Source organism: Nyctereutes procyonoides, unplaced genomic scaffold, assembly GCF_905146905.1.
Source record: "Nyctereutes procyonoides isolate TBG_1078 unplaced genomic scaffold, NYPRO_anot_genome, whole genome shotgun sequence".
Lineage (NCBI taxonomy): Eukaryota > Metazoa > Chordata > Mammalia > Carnivora > Canidae > Nyctereutes > Nyctereutes procyonoides.
Window position 1 is genome coordinate 32,526,749 of NW_026575140.1, and position 27,785 is coordinate 32,554,533.

The window sequence follows — 27,785 nt, forward strand, 5'->3', positions numbered from 1 at the left end:
CCATACAACATAAGGCTTGGGACAGCACCCTAGCTGCCTCCAGGGTTGAAGACGGGCAGCCTTGAGCCCCGCCTGGTAGCTTCTGTGCACCATCTGGGGCTGGAACACCCTACCCCGGGGAGTCCTCCAGGGTCCAGGAGGAGGGAGCAGTGACTCTGCACAAGAAGGTACCGGGTGGCAAGGGATACTGGGGCCATTGCCCCTGGGCATCACTGTCCTCATTTATGGACTTGGCCGGGCTTGGCTGCCCCCAATACCCCCATCTGTCCTGAGGTGGCCCGGATCCCCAGCTGACCCAGATCCAAGCCCTGCTATTCATCAGCCACCTGCTCTCCACTCACCCCCAGGTCCACTCCATTTGTGGAGCTTCTGCTCACATTGAATCCTGGAGGTCTTGCTCCTTGGCCCATCCTACTCCCTGGATGACTCTGCCAAGCTCTGCAACCCAGGCCTTTAGGGCAGGGGACAAAGGGGTAACCTTGTACCAGGAGAGGTCTTGAGGAGGTAAAGGGCCTTGGAGCTAGAGATGGAGGTAGGGCTGGAGGGGGAGAGGGAGGAGCTGGAGGAAGAGAGGGAGGAAGAGTGAAGCTGGAGCTGGAAGTGCTAAGCCTGGGTTGTGGTTTGGGAAGATTGGCAGATGTTCTCCTTTGCCCCTGACAAGGCCAGGTCTTTGGGGAGCACTACCCTGCACCCCTTTGCTGGGGCACCTGGACCTCAGTAGTCACTCTGCCAGCATAGCCCTTTGGGAGTAAGTGTCCTCTAGCATCCTGTCCCCATGGCCTCCAAAGCTGCAGACCCCTGGATACATTGTATGGCCAGAGGCAGATGGCAGGCCCCAGGGTTCACACAAAGTCACCATCCTTTCCCCCTTGAGGTGGCCTGAGGTGGGGACCATTAGGAAGGTCACCACGGGGCCAGCTGGGCAGTCACCTGGCTGCCACCCTGACCACAGTGTGGCATACCCATGGCTAGCCTCATCCACAGGCTTTCAGGGCTCTGCTGTGACCACTGCTCCTCTCACTGCCGGCTTTCGTCTCCTCTGAGTGTGATGACTTGCTCTGCTTTGGTGCCACCAAAAACCTGGACCCCCTGCTGCCTGTCAGATCTCCAGTGGCCAATGACCCCTGTCACCCTGCTGCAACCTCGTCACCCTACGTCCATGGTGGCAGCAGAGGAGAAAGGGCTGAGTGGTGTTCATGGAGACTCAACGGCCTCCCTTCACCCATCACCATGTATAAGGAGACAGCGTAGTGGCATCCTGGCCAAGGGACCAAGACACCAAGGTGGGGTGTGACTCCTCCAGCCTCTCTAGGTTCCCGTACCTCTGCCCCTCTCACCGATGCCCAAGGACATGGGCACATCTAGCTCCAAGCCCCTCCGTCCAGAGACCAGGGAACCCACAGCTGGAAGTGGTCTCTAGTCAGCGAGGGTACAGCCCCAGCCCAGCCACAGGCACAGGGAGCACAGCGAGCAGCCAAAGGCTATGTTTTATTTCATGCTGGGACCGAAGGCCCATGGACGCCCTTCTCTACCATTTCACCAAGAAAGTAGCACCACCTACTCCCAGCCTCCCACGACCTGGTCCCAAACCCACAGACCAAATGCCTAGAATCAGGATTGTGAAGTCCACCAAGGGCCCTGAGCGTGCCTAGCTTAGCCTCAGGTCAAGCTGGCTCTGCCAAGGAGGAGCTGGGCTGGGGGTCTGCAGGAGAGGTGCGTTGGGGGAGCCCCAGGCTGACTTCCAGGTAACAGTGGGGACAGAGCCTGGGGTATGCAGGGAGGCCAAGGCTTTCCTCTCATTTTATGTGGACTGTTGTCATGTCCCCTTTGAAACAGCCAGAGTGGGCAGATTACCTGGTGGCTATAGGCTCCAGGACAGGCAGAGGCCCACCTCTGCCCTCACATGGTGTAGGCTGCCCAGTAGAGGACATTGACTGCCACAAAGGCCGCAGGGAACACCACACGGGCATAGATGTCGATGGTGTCTGCGTCAATGGGTTTGAAAAGTGTACGGAGGCCTCCTTGGCTCCCTGCACGGGCCCCCCGCTGTTTCTTGGCTTCTCCTGTCTCCACCTCCACACACCTATAGGAGCCCATGAGGTTCCCAGGCCTGCGGCACTGCCGACGGGACACTGCCAGCTCCTGGGTGACTCCCGCAGCGGACAAGGAGAACAGCACAATGGCATTCTTCACATCCATCTGCATAGCGAGGGTAGGGGTGGGGGGACAGGGCTGAGCCAAGGGCTGGCTGCCTCCCCCAGAACCCCCAACCTGGGTCAGCGGCTAAGTCCCTCTGTGGGTATCACTGTGACCAGCAGCAGGAAAGGCCAAAGAGTCCAGGCCTGCTGTCCTGTGCCAAGGGCTGCAGGTTACCTCCCCAGAGCAGTAGGTCCTGAATCGGTCCCAGGAAGAGTGGCCCCAGGAACACTGCCCCTCTGTGCTGGGGGCGGAGGGAGTGGGGGCTGAGGGGCAGTGGGAGGTGGTAGGGGAGGCCGTCCTTGTTTCTGAGCACCAGAGAACCAGGAGCCCCAGCCTCACCTCTGCTCTCTGCTCTGTGACCTTGACCTTGGCCTTGGCCTTGGCCTTTTGCTTCTTCCGGTAGTCAGCATTGAAGTGGGCGAAGGCATACTCCACCAACGCAGCAAACACAAAGACATAGCAGATCCAGAAGTACACATCCAGCGCCTTGATGGCTGAGGCCCGCGGGAGGGAGGAGCGGGCACTGACCATCAGCGTGGTCATGGTCAGCACTGTGGTAATGCCTGCTGGGAATGAGCAGTGACACTGCTGGGGCCCCTGTCATCTCCCTGCATCCCTGCCCCCAGCCCAGGTGCAGGTCAGCTCCTCTAACCAGCCCCAGCCTGGCTGGCCACTGGCCCAGGACAGCTGGGAACAAGGAGGCAAGACCGGGCTTGTGGCGAGCAGGGTTGGAGTCCTATTTTTGGGCTCCAATCCTTCCACCAGCTCCCTCTGAGGAAAGATCAGGGCCCTGTACCTAGAGATACCCTGGCGGGCACTGCTGCCTGGCTGATCCAGAAGGAGACCCAAGACATGGCGACCAGGAGGATGGAGGGCATGTAGGACTGGATGATGTAGACACCCCGGTTCCTCCGGAGGTGGAAGTGCAGGCTGAGCCGAGGAAACTGACCCGCTGCCGGGAAACGCTCCTGGTTGGGACCTCACCTCCCACACCCCACACACCCCACACACCCCCCACCCCCACACACAGCAGCTCTCGGGCAGAGAGGAGGGCGTGGCAGGGCACTGGGGAGCCACTGAAAGCCTCAGACCCCTTCTTCCCCACCTTCCCCACAAAGCCCAATGGGTCAGGGGGCTCCTCTGCCCAGGGTCTTGTCGGGGAGAGGCTGGGCCCCTGCAGGGTCACCCAGAGGACAGAGGGAGACAGGTCCAGTGCTGCCCTGACCCAGGGGACTCAGCCAGCAGTGTGGCCAGCTCACCTGTCCTGGCCCTCCTCCATGCACAGCCAAGCTACAGCAAAGAGCCAGCCAGGCTAGTGGGCACCAATGACCAGGTGGTAGGTACTGGGAAGGGGCAGGAGAGGCCAGGAGACAAGGCAGCCTCAGGAGGTGTGGCCCTGACTCCCACACCCCTCATACTCCCCAGACCCCAGGCCCCAGGCACGGCTAGCCTCCAGGAAGCAGCAAAGGACAGAAGAATAAGGCAGAGAGAGCCTGAGCCACATCCGTACTGTGGTGTCCTGAGTCCCTTCGTTGGGCACAGCCCATGGCCATCAGTGGTTTTCCAGCCACATCCTCAGGGTAATGGAGGAGCCAACTAGCAACTTAGTTAAAAGTGCCAAAAAACCACAAGCCAGGTTTACAGGAAGAGGCCACGAGAGGCCACGAGAAGCCACAAGAAGCCACGTTACCAGATTTGAAGTTCATCAGCTCTGTGGCAAAGTGGTAGCTGGTGATGGTGAACTGAGCCAACTGAAGCTTGTTCAAGCCGTGGATCTGCTCCTGGTTCTCAGACCAGTAGTAAACGATGTCCTCTGAGGAGTAACCATCTGCAGGAGAGCCCCAGGTGGGCAGTAGAGCCCGGTGTCCCCCGGCCCCCAGGAGCCCTCAGCAGGAGCACCCCACCCATGGTGGAGACGGGGGACAGCACATGAAGACACAGCCAAGGACACAAAGGGAAGACTTTGGGCAGGTGGCCGGGGCCAGAAGAGCTGGCCAAAGGGCAGGTGAGCCACAGGGGCTGTCACACCGGGTCGGTGACACACACACACACCTTGTCTGGGCTCCGCACCTGTCCATCCCGGGCAAGGCACTGACCCGTGGGAAGAGGGCCAGGCCGGTCAGGCCTTCCAGCAACCTCTCTTCCTTCTCCTCAGCCCAGGCCTCTGATGCCATAGGGCCCGTCCCAGATGCCTTCCTGTGCCTGAGCTGGGCCAGCTGTGAGTCCCCTCTCCTCTCACAGCAAAGTCACTGGAGACGCCTGCACGGCCTGGCCCGAGTGCAACCCCACCCTGTCCCGGCCCCAGAAGGGCACTCACAGCTTTCCAGGTGCAGCATACACTCCTGCTCATCCATAGGGTATTTAGCCAGGTCCATGTCACAGGCCACCGTGGAGGTGATTCTGCCCAGACAACATGCTGGTGAGGCCTCCAGGAGCGAGGCCAGTGCCCGAAATCCTCTGGTTCTCTTGCCCCCCACCCAGAGGGGCCACCTCCAGCGAGCATAGCCAAGCGGCCTCTTGGGCTTCACTGGCATCTGGGTGAGGGCTGAAAACTGTGGTCCGTGTACGGATATTTGTGGGTCTTTCTTCAGGAATCACCACTGGCTTCATTCACTTTCTTCACTGGGCTACATGGGGAGCTTAGAAGGCAGGTCCAGCCTGAGCACCTGACCTCTGGGCAGTCCCACTGCCTGGGCAGTGTACAAAAAGGTCCAGGTTGCCAAATGTTCTGATTTTCCAGAAGAATTTAGATTCTTACATAAATCTCCTGGTTTTTAAAATGTTGGCAGCTAATGCTGTTTTTAAAAGGCATATGTCAGAAAGCACGTGTTCAAACAAATTCACACACATGTATGTTCACAGCAGCACAACTCATGATGGCCAACATGTGGAAGCAGCCCCGAGCTCATGAATGGGTGAGGGGTGCTAGGCCACCAAACCCTGATAAATGTCACAACGGGGTAACCCTCAGAAACACTGCGCTCCAGAAGAAAGGCAGACACCAAAGGGCACATTGCGTGTGATTCACTTGACATGAAATGTGCAGAATAGGCAGAAAGTGGGGTTCGGGGAAGTGAGTGCTCATGGGCATGGGGCCTCCTTTTTGGGGAATGAGACGTTCTGGAAACAGATAGATGTGATGTTTGCACAACACTGCAAATGTACTAAATGCCACTGAATCATTCACGTTGAAATGGTGAATTTTATATGAATTTCATCCCCACATAAAAAAACAGAAAGGCACCGTGTTGGCCAAAACGCTGCACCTGCGGGCTTCCCACGGCCACCTCTGCAGCTGCTGTGTTTTGCACTGAGCTGGTTGCCTAAGGCTACAGACAACGTGCACAGCTCCCAGCAGGCAGCTTGGGGGGGGCGGGTCCCAGGCTCACCGGATGCTGTACAGGATCACCCCGTCAGGCTGCAGCCGGATAAGCTTGTTCTCCACGGTCACATCATGGAACCAGGCAGACTTGGCATTCACAATGAAGGTGTCCGGGAGCCAGAGCTTGTCCACGAAGCGACTGTCCAGGCCCAGAGTCTCATTGGTGTGGTTGTAGGCCAACCTGCTGTCCCGCCAGCTCTGGTGCAGAAACACCGTCATGGTGTACTCCTGCAGAGGGTGGCAGCCAGGGCCACTGGCCATCAGCCCTGCTCCTCTCCTGGGGGCCAATGGCCAGGGGTGGGGCAGAGCCTGGCCAGCACCTACCATGTTCACTTCCGAGATGTGGTCGATGCTGGCCACCTCGATGGCCAGGGCTACATTCACAGGGGGCCCTGTAAGGAAGATGCTGAGGCCAGGCTCTCCACCCTGCACAAGCCCAGGTAGGCAGGACAGGGCTTAGCCAGGGCTTTGCAGGGAGGACCATGCTGGTGAAAGTCTGCAACAACATCCTGAGAAGATTCGTCTTCCTGGCTGTCTCCCTGGAGGGGAGCTAGCTGTGGCTAGCCCTTGGCTGACATGGCCCTTGGGAACCATAGCTACACCCCTCGGAGGAGCCAGTCCAGAGCTGAGTGCAGGAGTCCCCCCAGACCCCCAATCCCCTTGGCTGCCCTCACCTCCAATGCCAGGCCGGAAGTTGCGAGCATAGCCATCCATCAAGCCGTCCAGATTGGGGAGCCAGGATATCTCCAGGTTAGAGCCAACATAGTCTCCAATGTCATTCATTGCTCTAAAAACACAGAGCTCGTTGGTCACAGGCAGGGCACAGGCATCCCTATGGAGCCTAGGTCCCCTCCCAGGCACCAAAGCCAGGGTGGCCAGCTGTGAGAGCCCCCTAGGCTGGACCAGGCCAGTCCCAGGAACTCCTGCCAGACACAGGGAACTCCAGGGAGGAGCAGGGCCCAGGGCTCATCCACCTCACCCACCAGCCTCTCTGCTTGGCTACCTCCTGCCGACCCGGCCTTAAGCGATCCTGCTGGGTCAGCCAGAGTCCCCAACCTCCCTCCATAATGGGCCCAAGGATAGTGGGCAGTCCCAGAGCCCCCATCCCTGAGGACTCTCAATGAATAGCCTTCGAGGATCCTGACAAAGGCGCACAGCCTCCCTCTCAGCCTCTGAGGCAAAGAGTCCTGTAGGAGGTGACTTGAGAAAAGAGCTGTGTGACCAGGAAGCTGCGGGCCGGTGGAGGGGGATGGGTGAGACCCCAAACCTGATAAGGGCCCATGAGGACCCTATAGCCAACCTCTTGCTCTCTGTCCCTTTCCAGGCAGGCCCAGGCCTGGCCCCAGAGATCCCCAAGTGGTCATGTGCCTCTGAGGCTTAGCCTGAGCCCAGAGCGCTGGGGCCCATGCCAATGATTAAAGCTAGTCCCACTGACAGCTTGTGCTGGGCCGCAGGGCTGTCCCACCTGTGGCCTCTTATGGCCTGTACACACCAGACGGCCTAAGGCCCCCTGCCGCTCTACCTACCCACCCCTCCTGTGTTTATCTGTCCTGGGGTGAACACTGTTGCCCAACACTCATGTCCACCCAGAACCTCAGAACAGGACCTTATTTGGAAATTGGGCTATGATTAGTTAAAATGATATCATGCTTGATTGGAGTGGCCCTAAATCCAATGGGTGGTGTCCTTATATGAAGAGAAAGCAGACACACAGGGAGGTCATACAGATACACAATGGAAGCAGAGATTTAGATAGATGTAGCTACAAGCCAAGGGATGCCAAGGACCCAGGCTGCACCAGGAGCTGCAGAGAAATCACAAAATGGATTCTCCCTCAGAACCCTCCAGAAAGAGTCAGTCCTGCCCTCAGACTTGATCTCGGGTTTCTGGCCTCCAGAGCTGGGAAAGAATAAATGTCTCTGGTCTTAAGCTCCCTAGCGTGTGGTCACTTGTTACAGCAGCTGCAGGCAACACACTCTGCCTCCTGGCCCAAGGGCAAGGCCCACTCACAGCCGGGCAGGAGGTGAGGAGGGCACTGAGTAACAGCGCTATTGTGTTGCTCTGTAATAACATCGTACTCTCAAATGGGTTCTAGAACTCTAGGAGGGCTTGACTGGGTCGGGAAGCACCAGCAGCTTGGCACCCAGCCCCCTCCTCTGATTCATATACCGGCACTTTGAAGAATGTCAACTTTGAACCAAGAGCTCCTTAGCTGTGGAAACTCACTAGCCCCTCACTGATCCCAAAGGACCACCTTGGTCCCTCCAGGCAATGGCCTGGTCCAGAGGGGGTAGAGCAGATGATTTGGTAACAAAGTGTAAGAAGGAAGTGAATGAACTCCTGGCCCCAAGGAAAACACAATTAAAAATACAAATGGAGGTCACCCTGAAGATCAGATGCAAAGGGATTCCAATTAGATTTTATTTTTGGACTGGCCCAGCTGCCATCTTGCTGCAGCGGCTCGCCTGCCAGGAGACACCGTCCTTCCCTGGCCTTGGATGGAGCCACAGGCAGGCATACCTTTCCTCTGCTGGGACCCCTGCCCACTAGTGGCCTGAAGGAAGAGTATGGGTAAGCCTCCAGCCACAGAACCTGCCCTCAAGTGGGAGGATGCCAGTGCATTTCCTAGCCTTCATCATCCCAAAGGGGGTGTGAAGGGAACAGGCCCCCAGCCCCACGTCACTTCTCACCTAGCACAGGGGCTGCTCGTTTTTCCATCTGTGAAGCTAGAACTACGTGGTAGGTGGGGTTGTGGAGGGCCTTGCTTTCCTCCCACAGCTCAGGCAGCAGCTATAGGGGTTGACAGGGTCCACATTCCATGTAGGGGAGCTCAGCACAGTGTCGGCTTCTAGGGACTCTGACCAGCACCTTGGGAGACAGGTTCTGCTTCATCTGATGGTCTTGGAACCCAATGATAGCCTCGGGTGGGAGCTCCCTTGATGTAGACAGAGAAGCTCAGAGACATACACCCAGACTCCTGGGATGAAGCAGGCACCGTGAAAACACTGGTGGCTTGCTCCTAGGTGCTGGGCACCATTAGGCCTCCCTCCCTCTACTGACCCATTGAGAAACAAGCCCACTCCTGTCGCTTGTCTGTACCCCTGGGGACAGGAAGGAAAGGTGGGTGTAGCTGAGCAAAGCAGTGGGAGCTTCTCTCCAAGGATCCTTCCACCGTGCACACAAGCCCACAATCCCTCACAGCTCTGCTTTCAGAGCAGCACCAGCTGCATTGGCACCTCAGTTACCAAGGCAAAGAGGAACACCGCAACGGGTGCACGGTGAGCTGGCAAGGCAGGAGATACAGGCATGGCTTCTCCAGGGAGATGGAGGTGCCAGCAACCCAGAGGGGCCACCCATGGGGGTGTGCAGCTGGCAAGCTCAGGCACCCGCTGCATGGGTGGATCGTCAGGCTCAGGGAAGGCACAGCTTTGACCCAACCCACAAATGCTGCACAGCACTTTCCTCCTTCTCCCACCAAGACTTTCCTATGAGGAAGCCCAGGATCTGACCTGAGAGCAGGCACCTCCTGTCCTCTCACACCAGTCCAGGAAGAAAGGGAGGGCACTGTCCCTCTGGCTTCTGAACTGGAGGGACACAGAAGCTGGTGGGAGGGAGGCCCCAGACTGACAGCATTGCACTGTCTGAAGGTCACCCACCAAGGCCCACAAAGCCCAGGGGCTCTCCTCTTGGCCATGGCCACAGTCTCCCTGCCTTCCTGCACAGGCAGACTGGCACATTCATTACCTGAAACCCCAAACCAGATGTGGGTCAGAGTTCAGAATGTTTCAGTTTTTAGAAAGGCAATATAGGGGCACCTGGGTGGCTCACGTCATGATCTCAGGGTCCTGGGATCAAGTCCCACGTTGAGCTCCCTGATCAGTGGAGTCTGCCTCCCCCTCTCCCTCTGCCTCTCCCCCTGTTTGTCTCTCTCTGCCTTGCTCTCTTTTTTTCTCTCTCTTTTTTTAAAGACTTTATTTATTTATTCATGAAAGACACAGAGAGAGAGGCAGAGACATAGGCAGAGGGAGAAGCAGGCTCCCTGCAGGGAGCCCGATGCAGGACTCCATTCCAGGACCCCGGGATCAACCACTGAGCCACCCAGGCGTCCTGAATAAATAAAATCTTTAAAAAAAAAAAGGCAATACAATGCACATATGGACTTGGGGTGCAGGGTCAGGGGGTGGTCTGGAGAATTTTCCAGCAGGAAAGTACAAGCAAGCCCCAAAAGTAGAATGAATGAGCCTCATGTAAGAGCAGAACAGGCTTTACCACCAAATGAGTTTTGGTGTCAAACTTGGGCTAAGACTTTGAGGTTCGGAGCAGCTTGGACTTCAGAATCACAGCTCCATGGCTGTACTGGGCCAACAGCCCATCCTAGGCCTCTAGCACATACATCCACGGCCACGCCTCGATGCTCTGCCCTTCCTGTTACCTTGAAGTAGGAAGAGGGAAGAGGGTGATGGAGCTTGATAAAAGAACAAAGCCCTCCCAAGGACAGGATGTCGCATCAACATTGCCCATGATCTTGGGCACAATGGCCACCCTATGGCCAGACCCAGAGCTTCCTGGTTCTTCCCCCATGCCACCAACAAGGAGATTTTGCCCACATCTTCCCCCACCTCCCCATTATGTGCTGCCTGAGTGCCTATAGCCCAAACACAGGCTGATGTTCAACCTTCCCCAGTCCCTAAGGTCTTTGACAGTGGCTGATTGCCCAAAATCTGGAATGCTGGGGGGTGGGGGTCGGGGCTGTCCTTGCTCTGGTTTTTCTGCTGCCCTTGCACCAAGATGATCTTCAGAAAGGCCCCTCACAACTCCCACGGAAGGTGGCCAGGATATGTGCACGGGATGCCAGACTACCTGGAGCCCCTTCCAAGTCCCCAGAGAAGAGAAAAGCCAGGAAAAGGGAGGAAGCCACAGCTGGGGGGGGGGGGGGGCTGCTTCTTAACCTTGTCCTTCCTTCCCTCCCCCAACAGTTAGAAATCCTGACTTGTCCTCGTCTCCCACCCCCTCATCCTCTCCTCTCCCTCCCCGCTCCCCAGCAGAGGCAGTCGGCTCCTTCCCACTTGCATACTCTGGAGTTCAGTGGATTCCATTTGAAACGGCCCCTGAAAGGAGACTCCACAGTGTCCTGGGCCCGAACTTTCTGACGACCGCACACAGCCTTCTCTTGTCCACCCCAGCCCTGCTAGCTGCGGCGGAAGCTTGTCTGGGTAGCTCTGCTCTCATGGGGAAGGGAACAGCCTCCTCCCCCGTGTCCACGGGATCGCTCCTTTCTTCCTGCCTGCAGCTCGTGCCCAGCTGAGCTCTCAGCCCGCGCCTGGAAGGGCACACGCCAGCCAGGGGCCGGCCAGGGGCCGCTGGGGCCGAGGACCCCCGCGAGCCCGCGCGCGGGGGAGAACCGAGAGCGGCTCCCACGCGTTCGTCCAGCCCCGCGGCGCCAGTTCAGCACTGGGACGGCGGACAGCAGCCGGGCGGCCTCGGCCCCAAGGGCAGCGGAGCCGTGAGTCCTGGGAGGAGCGCCCGCGGGGGGCCCGGGGGAGCAGTGGGCACGAGTGGAGGGGGGTGAAGACGCCAGTCGACGGGGGAGCTGGAGACGGGGGCGGAGGTAGATACGCGGTGGGGGCGGGGAAGGAGACCGAGGGTGCTCCTCACCGAGGGCGACCCCGGAGCTTACCTGGTGCCGCGGGGCTGCTGCGCGCAGAGCAGGAGGAGCAGGGGCAGCGGCCAGGCCAGCGCGTCCATGGCCTCGGCACTCTGCGCTGGGCCGGGGGCGGCGCCGGGGTCCGGCCGGTCGCCGGCGCTCGAGAAGTTGCTTCTCCCGCGGCCGTGGCGGCGGCACAGGCGGGGCGGGAGCGGGAGGGCGCGCGGCGCGGGCGCGAGGGCGGACAGAGCGCGGAACCCGGAGCCCGCCCCGCCCCGCCCCGAGCCGGGCCGCCCCCCAAGCCGCCCCGCCCGTCCCCCCCCCACCTGCCGCCGGGCCCGCCCCGAGGGTCCCGCACTTCCCACCGCATCACCATCACTGCAGCCAGGGACGCGACCCCGGCCCCAGACCCACCCTGACGCCGCCTCCCGCTGCCCGGCCAGGCGCCTGCAGACCAACCGGCTCCGCGAACCTCGTCCCCGGGCTGTTTGCGGGGGCGGGGGGGGGGCACGGTCCCGGGGGCCTGGTTCAGGTAAGTGAGGAGCCGGACGGGCCAAGGGGGCTGGCGTTCCTGTAGCCTTCACCGGCTACCGGCAGCTCCTTCCAAACCCCTCGCACTCGCGGCGGAGCAGAGCCAGAGCCTAAGTCATCACCTGGCAGAGCAGCTCTGCCCAGCTGAATGGCCTGACTGGAGAGAAGAGGAGGGGGTCCATGAGGCTGTTCCACTGGCCTCGGGCCTGGTCACTGGTCCCCGGTACAGGGACTTCTGTCTGGCCTGATCCGGCTCTGTCACTCCTGTCCACATCCCCTTGAAGGGCACTGCAGATGGCTGCGCTGTAACAGGGGTGACATCCACCCTCCAACACCCCACAAAGAGCTGAGAAATTCAAGGCCTTGAGCGTTTTCTTTTTTAATTCTTTTCAACATAAAGTTTTATGCAGTTTCCCTCAAAAAACTTTATCATTGTTTGGTCTCGTTTATTCAAGTCCACTTCTGGACTTGGTATCAGCTGACAATAGAAAGCGAATTCTCATGAAAACACCTAAAAATGGGTAAACGTGTCCTGGAGTGGGTTAAGCCTCCTTGTAAGACCGTAGGCATTGGCCAGAGCAGGTGCTGGTAGAAAGCACTTTGCTGCTAGGAATTTCCAGCCCAATCTTGAATGCCCAAGATCCAAGGTTGAGGCTGGTTCCCAACTTTCTCAGTGCAAGTGCATCCTTTGGAGGATCCTCCCAACCCCCTTTGGGTATGGAAGCACTGATCTCAGCATGTACCCACCTGCGTGTATGTGCTCCTGTGCTCTGGACAAGTCTCAGGGCCTTGGGACCTCTTGCCTGTGTGTAGTCCTTCTGTACATGTTTGCTGGGAGAGGAAGGAGTTAATCCTTCAGAAAGTGCCCAGAGCAAGGCCTGACACAGAGTAAGAGCTGCAAGTGTCCACCAGTATTGTTATTATTCCCACTGGAATAGGGGTCTTGTCTGCCTGTTCCTCCAGTGTGCCTCACGTCAAAGCCTCTAGCATATAATAGATGCTCAATAAATGTAGGAAAATACACAGGCTCAGAGTCTCCAAAAGCCAGCAAAACGAGCATGGTCAGCAGGCCCTTTGCTGCTCTGGAGCTTCTGACTCATTCCACAGCAGCGATCTCTGTGCTGTTCCAAGCAGCCAGGCTCTGCACACTCTTGCTCTCCTGTGAATCTTTGAGAAGATCCAGGTGCTGGCAGCCTATGGAAAAGAGTTTGACCTCGAATCACTTGCCTCAATCAGTTCAGGGTGAACCAGAGAAGACTCTGGTCCTGCTGTTTTTCTCACTTGCCTCTATTACCCGAGGCATAAAATTAACCTTGAGCTTTCCCTGCAGAGGGATACTGTGCAGGTATTTTAGCCACAGCTTCCATTATTTGGTGGCATCCACTCGCCTCTTCTTCCTGAAGCCCTGGAGGCAAGCATGTTGCAAAAACCAGGAAGAGGGGGATCCCTGGGTGGCGCAGTGGTTTGGCGCCTGCCTTTGGCCCAGGGCGCGATCCTGGAGACCCGGGATCGAATCCCACGTCGGGCTCCCGGTGCATGGAGCCTGCTTCTTCCTCTGCCTGTGTCTCTGCCTCTCTCTCTCTCTGTGTGTGACTATCATAAATAAGTAAAAAAAAAAAAAAAAATTAAAAAAAAACAGGAAGAGACAGAGGGAAAGAAGTCACAGGCACACATATCCAACCTAGGACCCTCGCGCCTTGTGCAGGTTTCTGCAGAATAGCTCTGTCTGGGAGAACCAGAATGTTCCATAACCTTCTGTCAAAGTGCTTGCTTTCCTCCCCAGAATCTGCAAGCTCCATTTCAAGTCCAAAATATGCCTATTTGGTTGGTCTGGATCTGGAGAATGGGGTTTTTCATTATTCCTTCTTCGAGTTTTTCAAGAATTAGTCTGTGGCCACTTCTGGACCTAACCAGGTGGTGTCCCCCTTTTCATCTTGGCCCCATTCAGACCAGCCCCAGATGCCCCAGAACAGACAGCCAGTTCCAGGTGGACTCGGCAAAGGTCAGGAAACCAGGTCCTGGGTTCCGGGTGGCCGGCCACCAGCCAGGCTGAGGCCAGCCCCAGAATCTGGGAGCATCCACACCTGTGAAACAGAACCGGCTCCCTCATCACCTCCCTTTGAGGATTCAAGAAATGCTTCCCCACTCAGAGGCCTAGAGTAGGGCACCACCCTACTCTGGAAAACACTGTAGGCTATTCCCCATGTTAATTCCATGCCTGTTACTTTTCAAGGTGGGGAGGGAAAACCCAGCCTCCAAGCAGGACTTTCATGAAACTTTCAAGATCCCAAAGAAGGGGGTTTTCTGCAGTGGATGGTTCTCCATTTCAGATGAGGTCTGTGCTCTCTGCCCAGAGGCCTGGACAACCCTAATCCCCTTCTTGGTACCACTAAGACCACAGAATGGGAGGCCTGATACCAGACCATGGGAAGGATGAAAAAGAAACTCAAATTTCAAACCGAAGGCCTTGGATCCCCATACATCTACTCATCTCATCCATGGCCTCCCTTTGGCTTACTTGATATGGTGGCTTCTTCGTCAGGCAGAACCCATGCAGAGCCCTGTGGTTTCAGGCACCGGGCAGTGATGGCTGTCTCTTTCTGCTATTTAGTGCAGGGAGGCGTTATGCTCTCCCCATATGGCACTGAGAAGGACAATCATGCATTTGGCCCTGGAAGGTATGGAAACTCTACCTCATGAGTCAGTCCCTGGGGGTCACCAGCAACACTTCCCTGGGACCGCGCACAGCAGCCCTCAGCTACATCTGGGAAAACTATAAAAGTGTGGCCTCCTGGTCTGTTAGATTCTTGAAATCATCAGCCTGCAGCCTTTTTTGTATTATTTACCTTTTGGGTAATCTCTTTGCCGGGTGCTCCCAGCAAATGGGAAGGGATGGCACCAAGTCTGAGGTTTGGGCAGAGAGCTGGACCGCATCCATCCCAGCAGCAGGATGGGCCCCAGGAGGTAGAGGTGAGTCATAGGGATCCGGGAGGAGAAGCGGCACTAGCTAAATTTAAAATCCTTAGCCTGATATATTTGTGAGGTTGCTTTATTATTTTCCTGGGTAGAGAAATGGCAGTGACACAGAATTTTCTTGAGCTTAGGCTGTAATTATTAATGCTTTGATTTTCAGATGAAATCCATTCATTTGAGAAGCAGAGGGAACTTGGCAGAGAGGATCAAATGCAAACTACTTGCAGCGGCCTGAGGTTGTCTGTCTATTTAAACAGAGGCCGGGCTCGCAAAAGTAGGGCCCAGCTGCCATGCTGTTCTCCGCAGTCGCAGTCAAGGCCCTGAGAACTGACAAACAGTCACACTTGGCCACTCGGGTTGTTTCTACACCAGTCAAATAGACATTCCAGTACAATTGGTTATGTTGAATGTGGAAAAGACAGAATTCTATTCTCCTGTTTTATGTTGTTTTTTTTTTAAGTAGTGATTTGAATTCTTTCATGTGAAAGAAGACACAGTAAACACAAATTAACATTCCTGACAAAAAGGCTGTCAGTTAAGTAAGGAAAACATTCTACTTTGGATAGAGTGAGGGCTGCATCTGCCACAGGGAGCCTCTCTCTGGTCCTCAATGCTGATCCTTTGAGCAGGATGTTGGCCAAATAAAAACAGTAACCTTTTTCATACTTGACATTTGACTACCTTCATTAAACTTTCTCAAGAAAAGCCCCCACACAGATCAAAATTCATTTAACAAATATTAATGGATCATTCATCCTACTGCATGCCAAGTATTTTGGTCTACACACGGAGTGTGAATAAGATATGAAAGGCCCCTATCCCCTCTGAGCTCACCTTCTAGAAGGGGGAAGATGGACAATCAATGAGTAAATGAAGCAACATTTCAGATGAAACACAGGCTGTGAAGGAATGTAAGCAAGATAAATATAATAGAGTAATTGTGCTGGGTGGGGGGGCACCTAGACAAGGTAGTCAGGAAATACCTTACTACGAGGTAACATTTGAGCTGAAACTCGAATTACATCCTCTCCCTCCTGGAGAAAAAGCCAGCCACATCAAGAGCCAGGCAAGTGTTTCAGAGAGAGAACAGAAAGTCCCGAGGTCCTGGGGCACGTGGCTGGCTCAGTGAGAAGAGCAATCAACTCTTCATCTCAGGGCTGTGAGTTTGAGCAGACATTGGGTGTAGAGATGACTTTTTTTTTTTCAAGATTTTTATTTATTTGTTCATGAGAGACACACAGAGAGAGGCAGAGATATAGGCAGAGGGAGAAGCAGACTCCCCATGGGGAGCCTGATATGGGACTTGATCCCAGGACCCCGGGATCACGACCTGAGCCAAAGGCAGACGCTCAACTACTGAGCCACCCAGACATCCCCCTGGGGATGACTTTAAAAGTTAAAAAAAAAAAAGTTTTTTATTTTTATTTTATTTTTTTTTAAGATTTTATTTATTTATTCATGAGAGACAGAGAGAGAGAGAGGCAGAGACATAGGCAGAGGGAGAAGCAGACTCCATGCAAGGAGCCGGACATGGGACTCGATCCCAGGACCCCAGGATCACACCCTGGGCCAAAGGCAGGTGCTAAACCACTGAGCAACCCAGGGATTCCCCCCAAAAAAAATGTTTTTTAAAGGAAAGAAAGTGCAAAGGTCCTGAGGCTGATATGAACCAGCAAGTTCAAAAAGAGGCAAAGCCAGGCCAGTGTGGGCCGTGATGTAGGGAGTGAGGGGGGAAGCAGAGTAAGGCAGGCAGGGTCCAGGTCAGGTCATGCATGGCCTTTTAGGTTGTGGCCTGGATCTAGGTTTTATTTCGTTTTATTTCACTTTATATCAGCTTTGTTGACATATAATTCATATATAATAAAGTTTACCACTTTTAAGTATACAATTTAATGGGTTTTGAGGTATTTGTAAAATGGTATAGCCACAGCCATCATTATGCATTTGCTCCATCTTACAATCTCCTCCCCCGGGTCTGGTCCTGAGTAACCAAGAGCATCTGCTTTCTATCACTTCAGTTTTGCTTTTCTAAAGTATAACATAAGTGGAATCCCACAGCATGAAGTTGGTGTAGGCAGCCTTCAAGGATGGCTCCCGGTGGCCCTTGCCACTTGGTCTTGGGCATTCCCTGGCATGGTATCTGGACCCAGTGACTTGTGTGTTTTTTTTTAAGATTTTATTTATTTATTCATGAGACACACACACACACACACACACAGAGAGAGAGAGAGAGAGAGAGAGAGAGAGAGAGAGAGAGAGAGAGGCAGAGACACAGAGGGAGAAGCAGGCTCCATGCAGGGAGCCTGACATGAGACTGTATCCTGGGTCTCCAGGATCATGCCCTGGGCTGAAGGCGGAGCTAAACCGCTGAGCCACCTGGGCTGCCCTGGACCCAGTGACTTGTGACAAGACATCACATCCAGGGTCAGCATGTGGAAGACGGTGACTTAGATCTTGCTGGTACTCTATGACCTCACTTTGACAAAGCCAGCTGCCATGCTGAGAACTGATGTATCGAGAGGTTCACTGGGCAAGGAATTGGGGACTGGCCCTTTGTCCAATGGACAAGGAGGTGACACCCACCACAGCCAGAATGAGGTGGAAAGTTCAACCCAACCCCCATGGACCTCAAGGTGCTGGCTGACACCTTGGCTACAGCTTTGTGAGAAGCAGAGTGAGGACCCGACCCTGACCCACAGAGCTGTGAGATAAGAGTGTTGCTTTAATCCACTATGTCTCGTGGCCATTTGTTACACAGTGATAAATGACTGATACAGTAATCATTGTGTCAGACTACTTTCACTTAGTATAATATGTTTGAGATTCATTCACATTGTGGCACAGAAAGGAAGGTGTTTTTTATTGCTGGGTAGCACTCCATTGTATGAATATACCCCACTTCCCCAAACCCACCTGCTGATGGATATTTGGGCTGTACCCAGTTATTGTCTATTAGGAGTAAAGCTGCTTTGAACGCTCAAGTGCAAGTCTTTATGTGGACACATGTTCTCATTTTCTTTGAATAAAAACCTAGTGGTAGGATCACGGGATTTTAAAAGGAATGTATGTTTATAGGAAACTACCAATCTGTATTCCAGTGTGGCTGTACCATTTTGTATTCCTAGGAGAAACAGATGAGATTTTAAGTTGCTCTGCATCCTTATCAACACTTGCTTACAAAGTCTTTAATTTTGGTCATTTTTGTAACTATGCATAGACATCTCATTGTGGATTTAATATGCATTTTCTTAATGACTTATGACACTGAGCACCTCTTTTTGGGTTTGTTCAAATCTTTTGACAATATTTTCTAAAAAAAATTATTTATTTGAGAGACAGAGAGAGCAGGGGGAGGGGCAAAAGAGAAGAATCTCAACCAGACTCCCTGCCAAATGTGGAGCCTGACTCCCAGCTTGATCTCATGACTTCAAGATCATGACCTGAGCCAAAACCAAGAGTCAGACACTCAACCTACTGAGCCCTCCAGGTGCCCCTTTTGTCAATATTTTAAAATGAGATTGTTGACCTTATTAAGTTGCAAGAGTTCTTTGTATATTGCAGGTGGAAGTCCTCCATTGGAAGTATGTTCTGCAAATGCTTGCTCCCAGCCTGGAGCTTATCTATTCACTTCTCTTAACAATAACTTTTCAAGAGCCAAAGTTTTCAATCTTGATGAAATCCATTTTGTCAATTTTCTTTTATGGCTCATGGCACCCTTGGGCCCTCCTTCCCCCTGAGAAAGGGCCTGGGAGCATTCTCCAGGGAACAAGCTGAGATCCTCCTAGGGCTCATCTGATCTGTTCCCAACTCTCAGAGATCTCTGCTGCTAGTTCCCTGGCCGTTGGTGTCATTTTGTATAACTACATTTTGTTCAGGAAGGTAAATCTGCTGTTACTCCATCTCAGTCAAAACAGAAGCTTGCCTTTATTTAGAATTTTTTTAAATGACAACTTTATTGAGATATAATTAGCATACCATAAAATTGCCCTCATTTTCTAAAGTTGTTTCCTCTGACTATAGAAGTTTTCATCATCAATGGTTTTTGTTTTTCTTTTTTTTTTCTTTCAGTGTTTTTAAGTTGTTCATTCCATTGGGTTGAATGACTTCTCTCAAAAAGATTACTGACATTTCTTTGTTGCTCTATATTAAATGTGTCTTTTCTCTGAGTGTTTTAAAGAGATTTTCTTTATTTCTCATTTTCGTCAATTTTATTATGTGTCTTGCTGTGATTTTTCTATATTTATTCTGCTTGAGGTTTGTTGAGCTTCTTGAATCTGTGGGCTTATCATTTTCATCAAGCTTGGAAGATTTTCAGGCACTTTGGCAGCAAATTGCACATCCTCTGGGTCCTTGCCAGGGTATTAGATCCATATGCTGAGAGAATGCCCCACGTGGACAAACTCTCCCTCTTATGGCCTCATGTTTGGCCCTTGATCATGCACCCACAAAATCCATTCCGTGCTTCATACATGCTCCTAATTCTTACAGCTCCCTTGGCATATAGCCCCTGTTAGCCTTAAAAATAAAACTTCCAGCTATTTTACCAGCAAAAGAGGTTTATTTGGGAATAAAAGAACTGCAACCTACACAAGCAACCCACATCCAAACCAGCACTGACTCCAGAGAACAAAGCAAAGGAAGGCTCTTTTATAGTGGAAAGGTGGTTATAAGCAAAAAGTCCATTGGAGCAGGCTAGGAGTTTGAGGTGTAGTGTCTTCTCATTGGCCGGGCTGAGGCTATCTCTCATTGGCTGAGCTGGGGCTGTCCCTCATTTGCTGGGTTGTGATGGTCTCTCTTAGGCTGAGCTGTTGCTGAGCAAAAGAGAAGAAAACCTTCCTTTCTCCTACTGGGGTAGTGAAGTAACACTCACCTGCAAGGTCCCTCTCTTCTTGTTGGGTCAGCAGTTGACAAGGAGTGATAGGGTCTGAGAGTCTCCCCTCCCCAAAGCTCTCCAACTTCATTTTCATGAGGTTTTCTGTTGTTAATTTGCACACACCTTTCTTTCTTATCAGGCCCAACATGTATTTAATGAGGCAATGCTAAACTTATCCCTGGTTGCCAGTCTGGCAAGCAGGAGGGGTGGGAGAGGGACCTTGTTGCCTTGTTTTTGAAACCTCTACAGTATCTTCCCATAAGAGAGGAGTCTCAGTGTTTCCCTTAGGGGCTAGGGGTGACCAACCTTTGCAGTCTCTGACGGTTCAGAAAAGTCCAGGGAGCCAAGACATTGGGGCATATCCACCCATGGCATGTATCAAGGTCTTCCCAGCCAGAACCCTGACCTTGGCATTGCAAAGCTACCTTGAATGAGATTCAAGGTCGTTATACTTTTAATTTTTTGAGGAACCTCCATACTGTTTTCCAGAGTGCCTACATCAATGTACATGTCCACCAAATACACAAAAGGATTCTCTTTTCTCTGTATCCTTGTCAACTCTTGTTATTTCTTGTCTTCTTGATATTAGCCATTCTAACAGGTGTAAGGTGCTATCTCATTGTGGTTTTGATTTCCATTTCCTTGATAACGAATGATGTTGAGCATCTTTTAATGTACCCATTGGCCACTGGATGTCTTTGTCTTCCTAGAAGAAATGTGTATGTAGATATTCTGCCTATTGCTTAATTGGACTGTTTAAATTCTTTACCATTGAGTTGTATGAGTTTTATATATTTTTGATATTAATCCCTTTCCAGATACATGATTGGAAAACATTTTCTCCCATTCAGTAGGTTGCCTTTTCATTTTGTGGATGGTTTCCTTTGCTGGGCACAAGCTGTTTAGTTTGATTTTGTCCCACTTGTTTATTTTTGCTTTTGTTGCCTTTGCTTTTGGTACCAACACACTTAGTTTCATTATGTGTTAACTGTCTCCAACTTCTGATATCCCTCTGAGGGATGTTTGTGTAAGTTGGTAGCAGCCAGATCATTGTAGTATTCTTTTTGTTTAACATTGATTGATTGATTGATTGATTGATTTGAGAGAGAGAGAGAGAGAAAGAGAAGAGAGCATGAACTGGAGGGGCAGAGGGAGAGGGAGAAAGAATCTCAAGACAAAGCCCAACACAGGACTCAATCTCATGACCCTGAGATTTACTGTTCTTGTACATATCTCCTTCACCCTGACAAACACACATCCTTCTCAGTCACTGTACCAACAACTGTTCTCCCAATTTATTATTGGTGAAAATTGTATCAATGGGCTGCCACCCTGTACAAGGCATCCACATACTACCCAACTGGGCAGTGAGTGATCTAGTTACAAATCCCCATCTTGCCATGTACTTCCTCAGACCATTCCTGCTACCAACTGTTAATTTGTGTTCTCCAGCAAACAGGCTATAAGATGGCAGAGTGCAAGAGATTTACTGGGGACTCATGCCTATAAAAGATGGGAGGATGAGGGTGGGCAGTGAAATTGGGCTGAGGAAGCCCACAGACTACAGCACTGATCTGAAGCCTGTGATGGGAAGTGGGAAGAAACAGAAATGGGCAGGAATAACCTAACTCTAATGCAAATCTGAAAAAGTTTTGGCCAACCCAAGGGAAGGGGATGGAGGAACTCTGGAGTGAAGACTGTCCTAGAGGAGTCCTAGGTTGGTGGATATGGTCCACCTAGAGCCCCTCCCATGCTGGATCATTGACCAGGAACTACCCAGAAAGAAAGTGAACCCAGCTCAAGGCCCTGCCCTGAAGGTTGGCAGCTAGCTGCACTCCTCACAGCTACATGCAAATCCTTTCTTGAAAGGAGATCAGGATGAAGCTCTTCCATGGCTGCTACAGAATAGTGTGACTCAGTATCTCAGCATCCTTCAGGTGATCAACGAGGATTTTATTTTATTTTTTTTTTAATTTTTATTTCTTTATGATAGTCAGAGAGAGAGAGAGAGAGAGAGAGAGAGGCAGAGACACAAGGCAGAGGGAGAAGCAGGCTCCATGCACCGGGAGCCCGATGTGGGACTCGATCCCAGGTCTCCAGGATCGTGCCCTGGGCCAAAGGCAGGCGCCAAACCGTTGCGCCACCCAGGGATCCCGAGGATTTTATTTTTTAAATGAACTCATGGATGTTAACATATTTGCTGTGCTCCAATCCACTGTATTTACTTTTCTTTTTGATACTCAAATTGTCCTTACCTTGGCCAATGGGAGCGCCTCCACATTGGCTAGCAAGCCCTCTGACACAGAGCTAGACTCATTGATAATTTCCTTGCTTCCTGTTGATAAGAAGCTCCAGGATCATCTTGTGTGTTTTCTGCCTTAGATCTGAAATCATTTTTCTAAGAAGCTGTGGTTTCTTTGAGTGGGAATGGCATGCAGGAAAAGAAGCTGGGTGCTAAAAGTGCTCACTGCTACTGAATTAGTGATTGTTTTTAGACCAATGCAACCCAAGAGAAACACTTTTTATATCTATGCTGTCTAATATGGCAGCTACTAGCCATACAGGGCTACTGAACACTTGAAATGTGGCCACTGCAACCAAGGAATGGAATTTTATTTTATTTATTTTTTAATTACTTTTACTTATTTAAAGTAGGTTCCATGCCCAATGTGGGGCTTGAACTCACAACCCTAAGATCAAGAGTTGCCTGCTCCACTGCCAGAACCAGCCAGATTCTCCAAAGAATGGAATTTTAACTTTTATTTAATTGTAATATTTTTATTGTGGTAAAATATACATGTCATAAATTTTATCACTTTAATCATTTTTTAAAAGGTTGAATTGTTTATTTGAGAGAGAGAAAAAAGGTGAGAGCACAAGCTGGGAGGAGGGGCAGAGGGAGAAGTAGACTCCCCATAGAGCAGGGAGCCCAATGTAGGACTCAATTGCAGGACCCTGGGATCATGACCTGAGCTGAAGGCAGATGCTTAACTGACTAAACCACCCAGGTGCCTCTCATTTCAACCATTAGTTCAGCAACGATTCATACATTCAAATTGTTTGCAACCATCACCACCACCCATCTCCAAAATCATTCCATTTTCCCAAACTGAAACTGCCCCATTAAACACTAACTCCTCATTTTACACCCACCCAAGCTCCTAGCAACCACCATTCCACTGTCTCTATTAATTTGAAGACACAAAAAAATTTAAAAAATAAAAATAAAAAAAATTAATTTGATTACACTATGTACCTCACACAAGTCAAATCAAACAATATTTGTTCTTTTGTGTCTGGCTTATTTCACTTGGCACAACATTTTCAAAGTTCACACACACTGCAGTATGTGTCAACATTCCTTTCTAAGGCTGGATAATATTCTATTGTATGTATTGTATGTATATATCACATTTTGTTTATTCATTCTTCCATTGATGGACATTTGGGTAGTTTCCACCTTTTGGCTATTATGAATAATGCTGCTGTGAATATTAATGTACAAATATCTGTTCAAGTATTTAATTTTAATTAATTTTAAATTTAAAGAGCACTGTCTACCATGTCGGACAGTTCTAGACCTTTTCAGTAGACAGAGGTAAAAAATAAATTTTTTATTATTTATTTATTTACTTATTTTAGAGAGAGCAAGCAGGGGCAGAGGGGCAGAGGGAGATGAAGATACACAATCCTAAGCAGGCTCCATGCTCAGCATGGAGCTGGACCAGGGCTCAATCTCACAACCCTGAGATCATGACCTGAGCTGAAATCAAGAGTACAAGCCTTTACTGACTGAGCCACCCAGGTGCCCCAGAAATACATTTTTTAATTATATTAATTCATGCTAATTCTTTACATTTAAACCCAAGATTAAAGATCTTTAACTTAGCCCAGGTGGCTCAGAGGTTTAGCGCCGTCTTTGGCCCAAGGTGTGATCCTGGGGACCTTGGATCAAGTCCCATGTCGGGCTCCCTGCATGGTGCCTGCTTCTCCCTCTGCCTGTGTCTCTGCCTCTCGGTGTCTCTCATGAATAAATAAATAAAATATTTTTTTAAAGTTTTTAACTTATTTTACAGTTCTATCTCTTCTCTCGAGCTGAAAATGTTGGTTCCTATTATTACCATACTAATTATTTACTATATCTCACTTATGCAATTCCAGAACAGCAATAGCAATATTTAGGAAGACCAGGACTACTGCAAACAACCTGAGATTTCTTTGCTGCTCCTTTTGCCCTTACTAGTTAAGTACAATCAAATTGTTAGGTTTTAAAGTCACTTGAATTCTTTTCTGTAATGTTAAGCTACCAACTTGACATGCATTAGGTTTATTTGTTTCGTTTTGTTTTCCATTTGTAGGAATTGATTTATTTTTTCGTTGTAATTACACAAATCCATAGCCAAAGGGACAAGCACATTTAGAGAAATCTAGTTTCTACCTACAAGTCATCCTCCTGATCCAAGCTGGTAACTACTTTTTTTTTTAAATTTTTTTTTTATTATTTATTTATGATAGTCAGAGAGAGAGAGAGAGAGGCAGAGACACAGGCAGAGGGAGAAGCAGGCTCCATGCACCGGGAGCCTGATGTGGGATTCGATCCCAGGTCTCCAGGATCGCGCCCTGGGCCAAAGGCAGGCGCTAAACCGCTGCGCCACCCAGGGATCCCATGGTAACTACTTTTATGTTACTTTTTAAGGTAGGAAAATAGGCATGTATGTTCTTAACTGCCTCTGCCCCTTCTTAGTAAAATTCTACACACACTGTCCTACAACTTTTTTTTTTTTTTTTTGTCTCAACCATACGCTTTGAAGATCAGCCCGCAGCAGAACATAGGAACCGTCCTTGCACCTGTGACAGCTGCTCCGCTGTGCGGCTCCTCCTGCGGGACACTGGGCTGTGTCCAGTCCTCCGCTATCTTCCCTTCTGTCGTGGAAAGGGCACTGATGATTATGGAAAGGCCCAGAGAGGCAAAGCTGTCAAGACGGCAGCCTAGCTGTGTGCGTGGGGTGAGGGAAAAGAAGTATAATTTCTGTTGGAGAAGCTATCGCGGGCTGATATGGTGCCCTCAAGTCCAGCATCCCGAGCAGGGAGGGGGCCGGGACGCTGGGCGCGGGCGATGAGGGCGGAGGTGCGCGCTCCGCCACCCGCTCACCTGCACGGTTCCCACCTTCGCTGCGCTTTTTGCGAGGCTTCGTGGCTCTGCTGGACGGTCTCCCCGCTGTGGCACCAGGAGCCCCGGGGCGAAGCTAGCACGTGGCCCGCAGGGCGCGCCACCTGCCAGTCAGGTGCAGGCGCGGCGCTCCCAAGGGCAGGGTGTGCCCCCGCCGCCCCGGGGCTGGTGGGAGGGCCTTCGTCACACCCTCCGCCGCCAGGGGGGTCGCCTAATGAGGGACTGGGCCCCGGCAGCCGAGTGACGGCGACGGCAGGCCGGGGTGGGGAGGAAGGGGCGCTCAGTGGCGCTCCCGCGCGGCGGGCCGCGTGTGCCAGCGCTCTGCCCCACAGGCAGCAGCGGGGAAGCCCGGTTTCAGGGGGCACACCGCCTTCTTGCGGCCGACCGCCCGTCTGAACTGGAGCCTGTTTGGGCCACACCCTGAGCGGCCGCCACGCGCGCGGTCGGGTCCACCGAGGCACCCGCTCCACGCGGGACCTCTCCGGCCCGGGCCCGGCCGCACTGCGCCTGCGCCGGGCCGCGCGGACCGAACCACCGCCCGGGCAGGGGTGCGTGCGGCGCGGAGCTCCCCCGCCCCCTGGGGCGGCCCGTTGCCATGGAGTCGCCCGCCGCCAACGCCGCCGCCGCAGCCGCGGCAGCCGCCCGCGCTGCAGAGGAGCCCCCAGAGGAGCTGCCCCGAACCTCGGCGGGCCGCGGAGAGGTGGGTGCGTCGGTCCGGAGCCCCCGGCCTGGGTCGGCGCCCTCCGCCCAGGTTCTGACAGGCGGGCACTTGCTGCGGTGGGTCTCGCCCCCGGGGTCTTGGGGCTCTGCCCTGACGCGGCCGCCCCCCGGGGTCGTGCGCCCGGCTTTGCGGGGCTGTAGGGTGCGGTCGCGGATCTTCCGTGCCCGGCACTGAGCAGAGCTGGGGGGAGCCTGGCTGGTGGGCCCCTGGGAGGAAGGGCGCCTCCTCCCGGAGCTCCCGGAGTGCTCCCTCTGCCGCCGCCCCCCCCCCCCCCGAGCTCCTGGAGTGCTCCCGAGGTTCTCCCCGAGCTCCCGGAATGGTCCTGCGATCCTCTCCGGGGTCCCGGAGTGCTTCCTCGGTCCTCCCGGTGTCCTTCTCGAGTCCTTACCCCCCTGGAGTTTTCTAAGTAGGCTCCGCGCCCAGCGGGGCTTGAACTCAGGACCCTGACATTGAGACCGTAGCGGAGATCAAAAGCCCGCCATTTCACCAACTGAGCCACACAGACGCCCCCACTAGGTGTTTGAAAGGATAACCGGGTTTGGGCAGCGGAGGGGCGGGTGCTGTTTCCCACCAGCTGCTGTCTAGGCGCCTTTGCTGAACATCTGCCCTGCGCCAGGTGCCGCGCCAGGTGCTGCGCCGAGTCCGAGCAGACTGCGCTGGTCCCCCAAGGCGCCAAGGGTTCCTTCACAGGTACCTTCTGTAGGTAGACGCGCGCACATCCACGCACACAGCGCACAGATTGCTTTTAAAGTGAACATCAGTAACAACTGCTCAGGTCAAGAAATAAAACCGTGTGAGCACCGCAAAAGTCAAGCCACCCCTCTGCTGCCGCCTGCAGACCTCACTCACCCCCAAGACATGGAGACTGGCTTTTGTGGTTCTAATTTGCTTGATTTTCCATAGGTGTACCACCTATGTACGCTTTCCTAAGCAACATAATTAAGTTTCACCGGTTTTTAAACTTCATATAAATGAAATAATATTGTATATATTCTTTTTTTTAATTTTTGAAACAACCCCACGTTTACAGAAAATTGCAAGTTCAGCACCAAAAATCTTTTCCTGAAGCATTTGAGCGTAAGTCGCTTCCATGATGCTTTCTGACCACACCACACTGTAGAGGGTGTCTCCTATGTGCAAGGACGTTCTCCCAGGTGACCCCAGCGTGACAATCAAAGTCAGGACAGTCACAGGTGTCAGCACCACGGGTCCTCAGCCCCAGGGAAGCGTTTTGACCATCGATCCCATAAAGTCACAAAAGCAAAAGGACCCAGTGTGGGACGGCACTTTGTTGTTGTCGTGTTTGTTAGTTCCCAGTCCACTGCAGTCCCCACTTTTCCCTGGCTTTCATGACTTGGCTGTGGGCGGGCTTGTAGAAAGTTCTTCCTGTGGGCTTGTCACATGTTTCAAGATTAGATTTGCATTATGCATCCTTGGCAGGAAAGTCATAGAATTTATGCACAACTTTCTGCTTATTCTACCCAGTCCGGTGGCTCACAGTGACACATTTGTCACATTACCGATGAAATTTACCCCTATCACTCAATTAAAATGGTGTTACTTTGTACCTTGGTAATTTACACAGGGAGACATTTTGAAACTCTGGCCGTGTCATCCCTCCCATGCGTGAGCTGAGTGGCCCACAGGGGACAGCTCCCCCACCCTGTTTGGGCTTCAATGCCCTCCAGGGTAGCCTTCCTCCTACTCAGGCCCTGACATCCTGCTCTGGGCTGCGACTCCCCCACACTGGCATCCCAGTCTGGGCCACTGTGTATCCTGCTTGGCCCACCCCATCTGGGGTACCTCCTCTGAAAGTGGAGGAAAGAGGAAAGGCAGTATATGTGCTTTTGCACCTTCCCTGTCAGCTGTGCTGAAGAGGTGCGCCCACAGTATGACACAGCTGTGGACCATTCTTCGTTTCCCTAGAGCACTATACGGGAGGAATCCTGCTATTGGTGTTGCTTGGCTATTAGTCTTCGGACTTCCTGCTGTTACCAGCACTGCAGCTCTGGGAGGTCCTCTTATGTCTCCTGGTGTTGAGTGTGTTATAAGTTGAATTGTGTTCCTTCAGGGGGACAACATCATAGGTGGAAGCCCTAAGCCCTAGTATTTCAGAATGTGACCTCATTTGGAAATAGGGTCCTGGGAGATGTCATTAGTTAAGATGAGGTCATACTGGAGTCCCGAATATGACGGGTGTCCTTATAAAAATGAGATATTTGAATGTAGATTTCCCACAGAGAGAACGTCAGGTGAATGCTGGGAGTTAGCCTGCCACAAGCCAGGGATCTA

The 27,785-nt window shown here is 52.4% G+C and overlaps 2 protein-coding genes across 2 annotated transcripts in view; one reads left to right on the forward strand and one right to left on the reverse strand.

Annotated features, from left to right (window-relative positions):
• Nucleotides 1-1,468: 1,468 nt before the first annotated feature.
• GABRD (gamma-aminobutyric acid type A receptor subunit delta) lies at nucleotides 1,469-11,419 on the reverse strand. Its single transcript, XM_055306826.1, has 9 exons — nucleotides 11,259-11,419; nucleotides 6,256-6,368; nucleotides 5,906-5,973; nucleotides 5,589-5,809; nucleotides 4,517-4,599; nucleotides 3,890-4,027; nucleotides 2,996-3,151; nucleotides 2,539-2,762; nucleotides 1,469-2,199 (listed from the first exon to the last, which is right to left on the reverse strand). Exons 1-9 carry the CDS (start codon nucleotides 11,324-11,326, stop codon nucleotides 1,900-1,902), a joined length of 1,371 nt encoding a protein of 456 aa, XP_055162801.1. The 5' UTR covers nucleotides 11,327-11,419; the 3' UTR covers nucleotides 1,469-1,899.
• Nucleotides 11,420-25,406: 13,987 nt separating this feature from the next.
• The window catches only part of CFAP74 (cilia and flagella associated protein 74), a 65,589-nt gene continuing 63,210 nt past the window's right edge, over nucleotides 25,407-27,785 (forward strand). Inside the window, exon 1 of the mRNA XM_055306856.1 lies at nucleotides 25,407-25,472. The gene's annotated coding sequence lies outside the window, so the exon portion shown is untranslated. The remainder of the gene's footprint in view (nucleotides 25,473-27,785) is intronic.

Coding starts and splice junctions, on each gene's coding strand:
- GABRD (XM_055306826.1), bottom strand. CDS start 11,326: ATGGACGCGCTGGCCTGGCCGCTGCCCCTGCTCCTCCTGCTCTGCGCG. Junction 6,369..11,258: donor CAGCAGCCCCGCGGCACCAG/GTAAGCTCCGGG, acceptor CTGTGTTTTTAG/AGCAATGAATGACATTGGAG. Junction 5,810..5,905: donor ACATCTCGGAAGTGAACATG/GTAGGTGCTGGC, acceptor CACCCTCTGCAG/GAGTACACCATGACGGTGTT.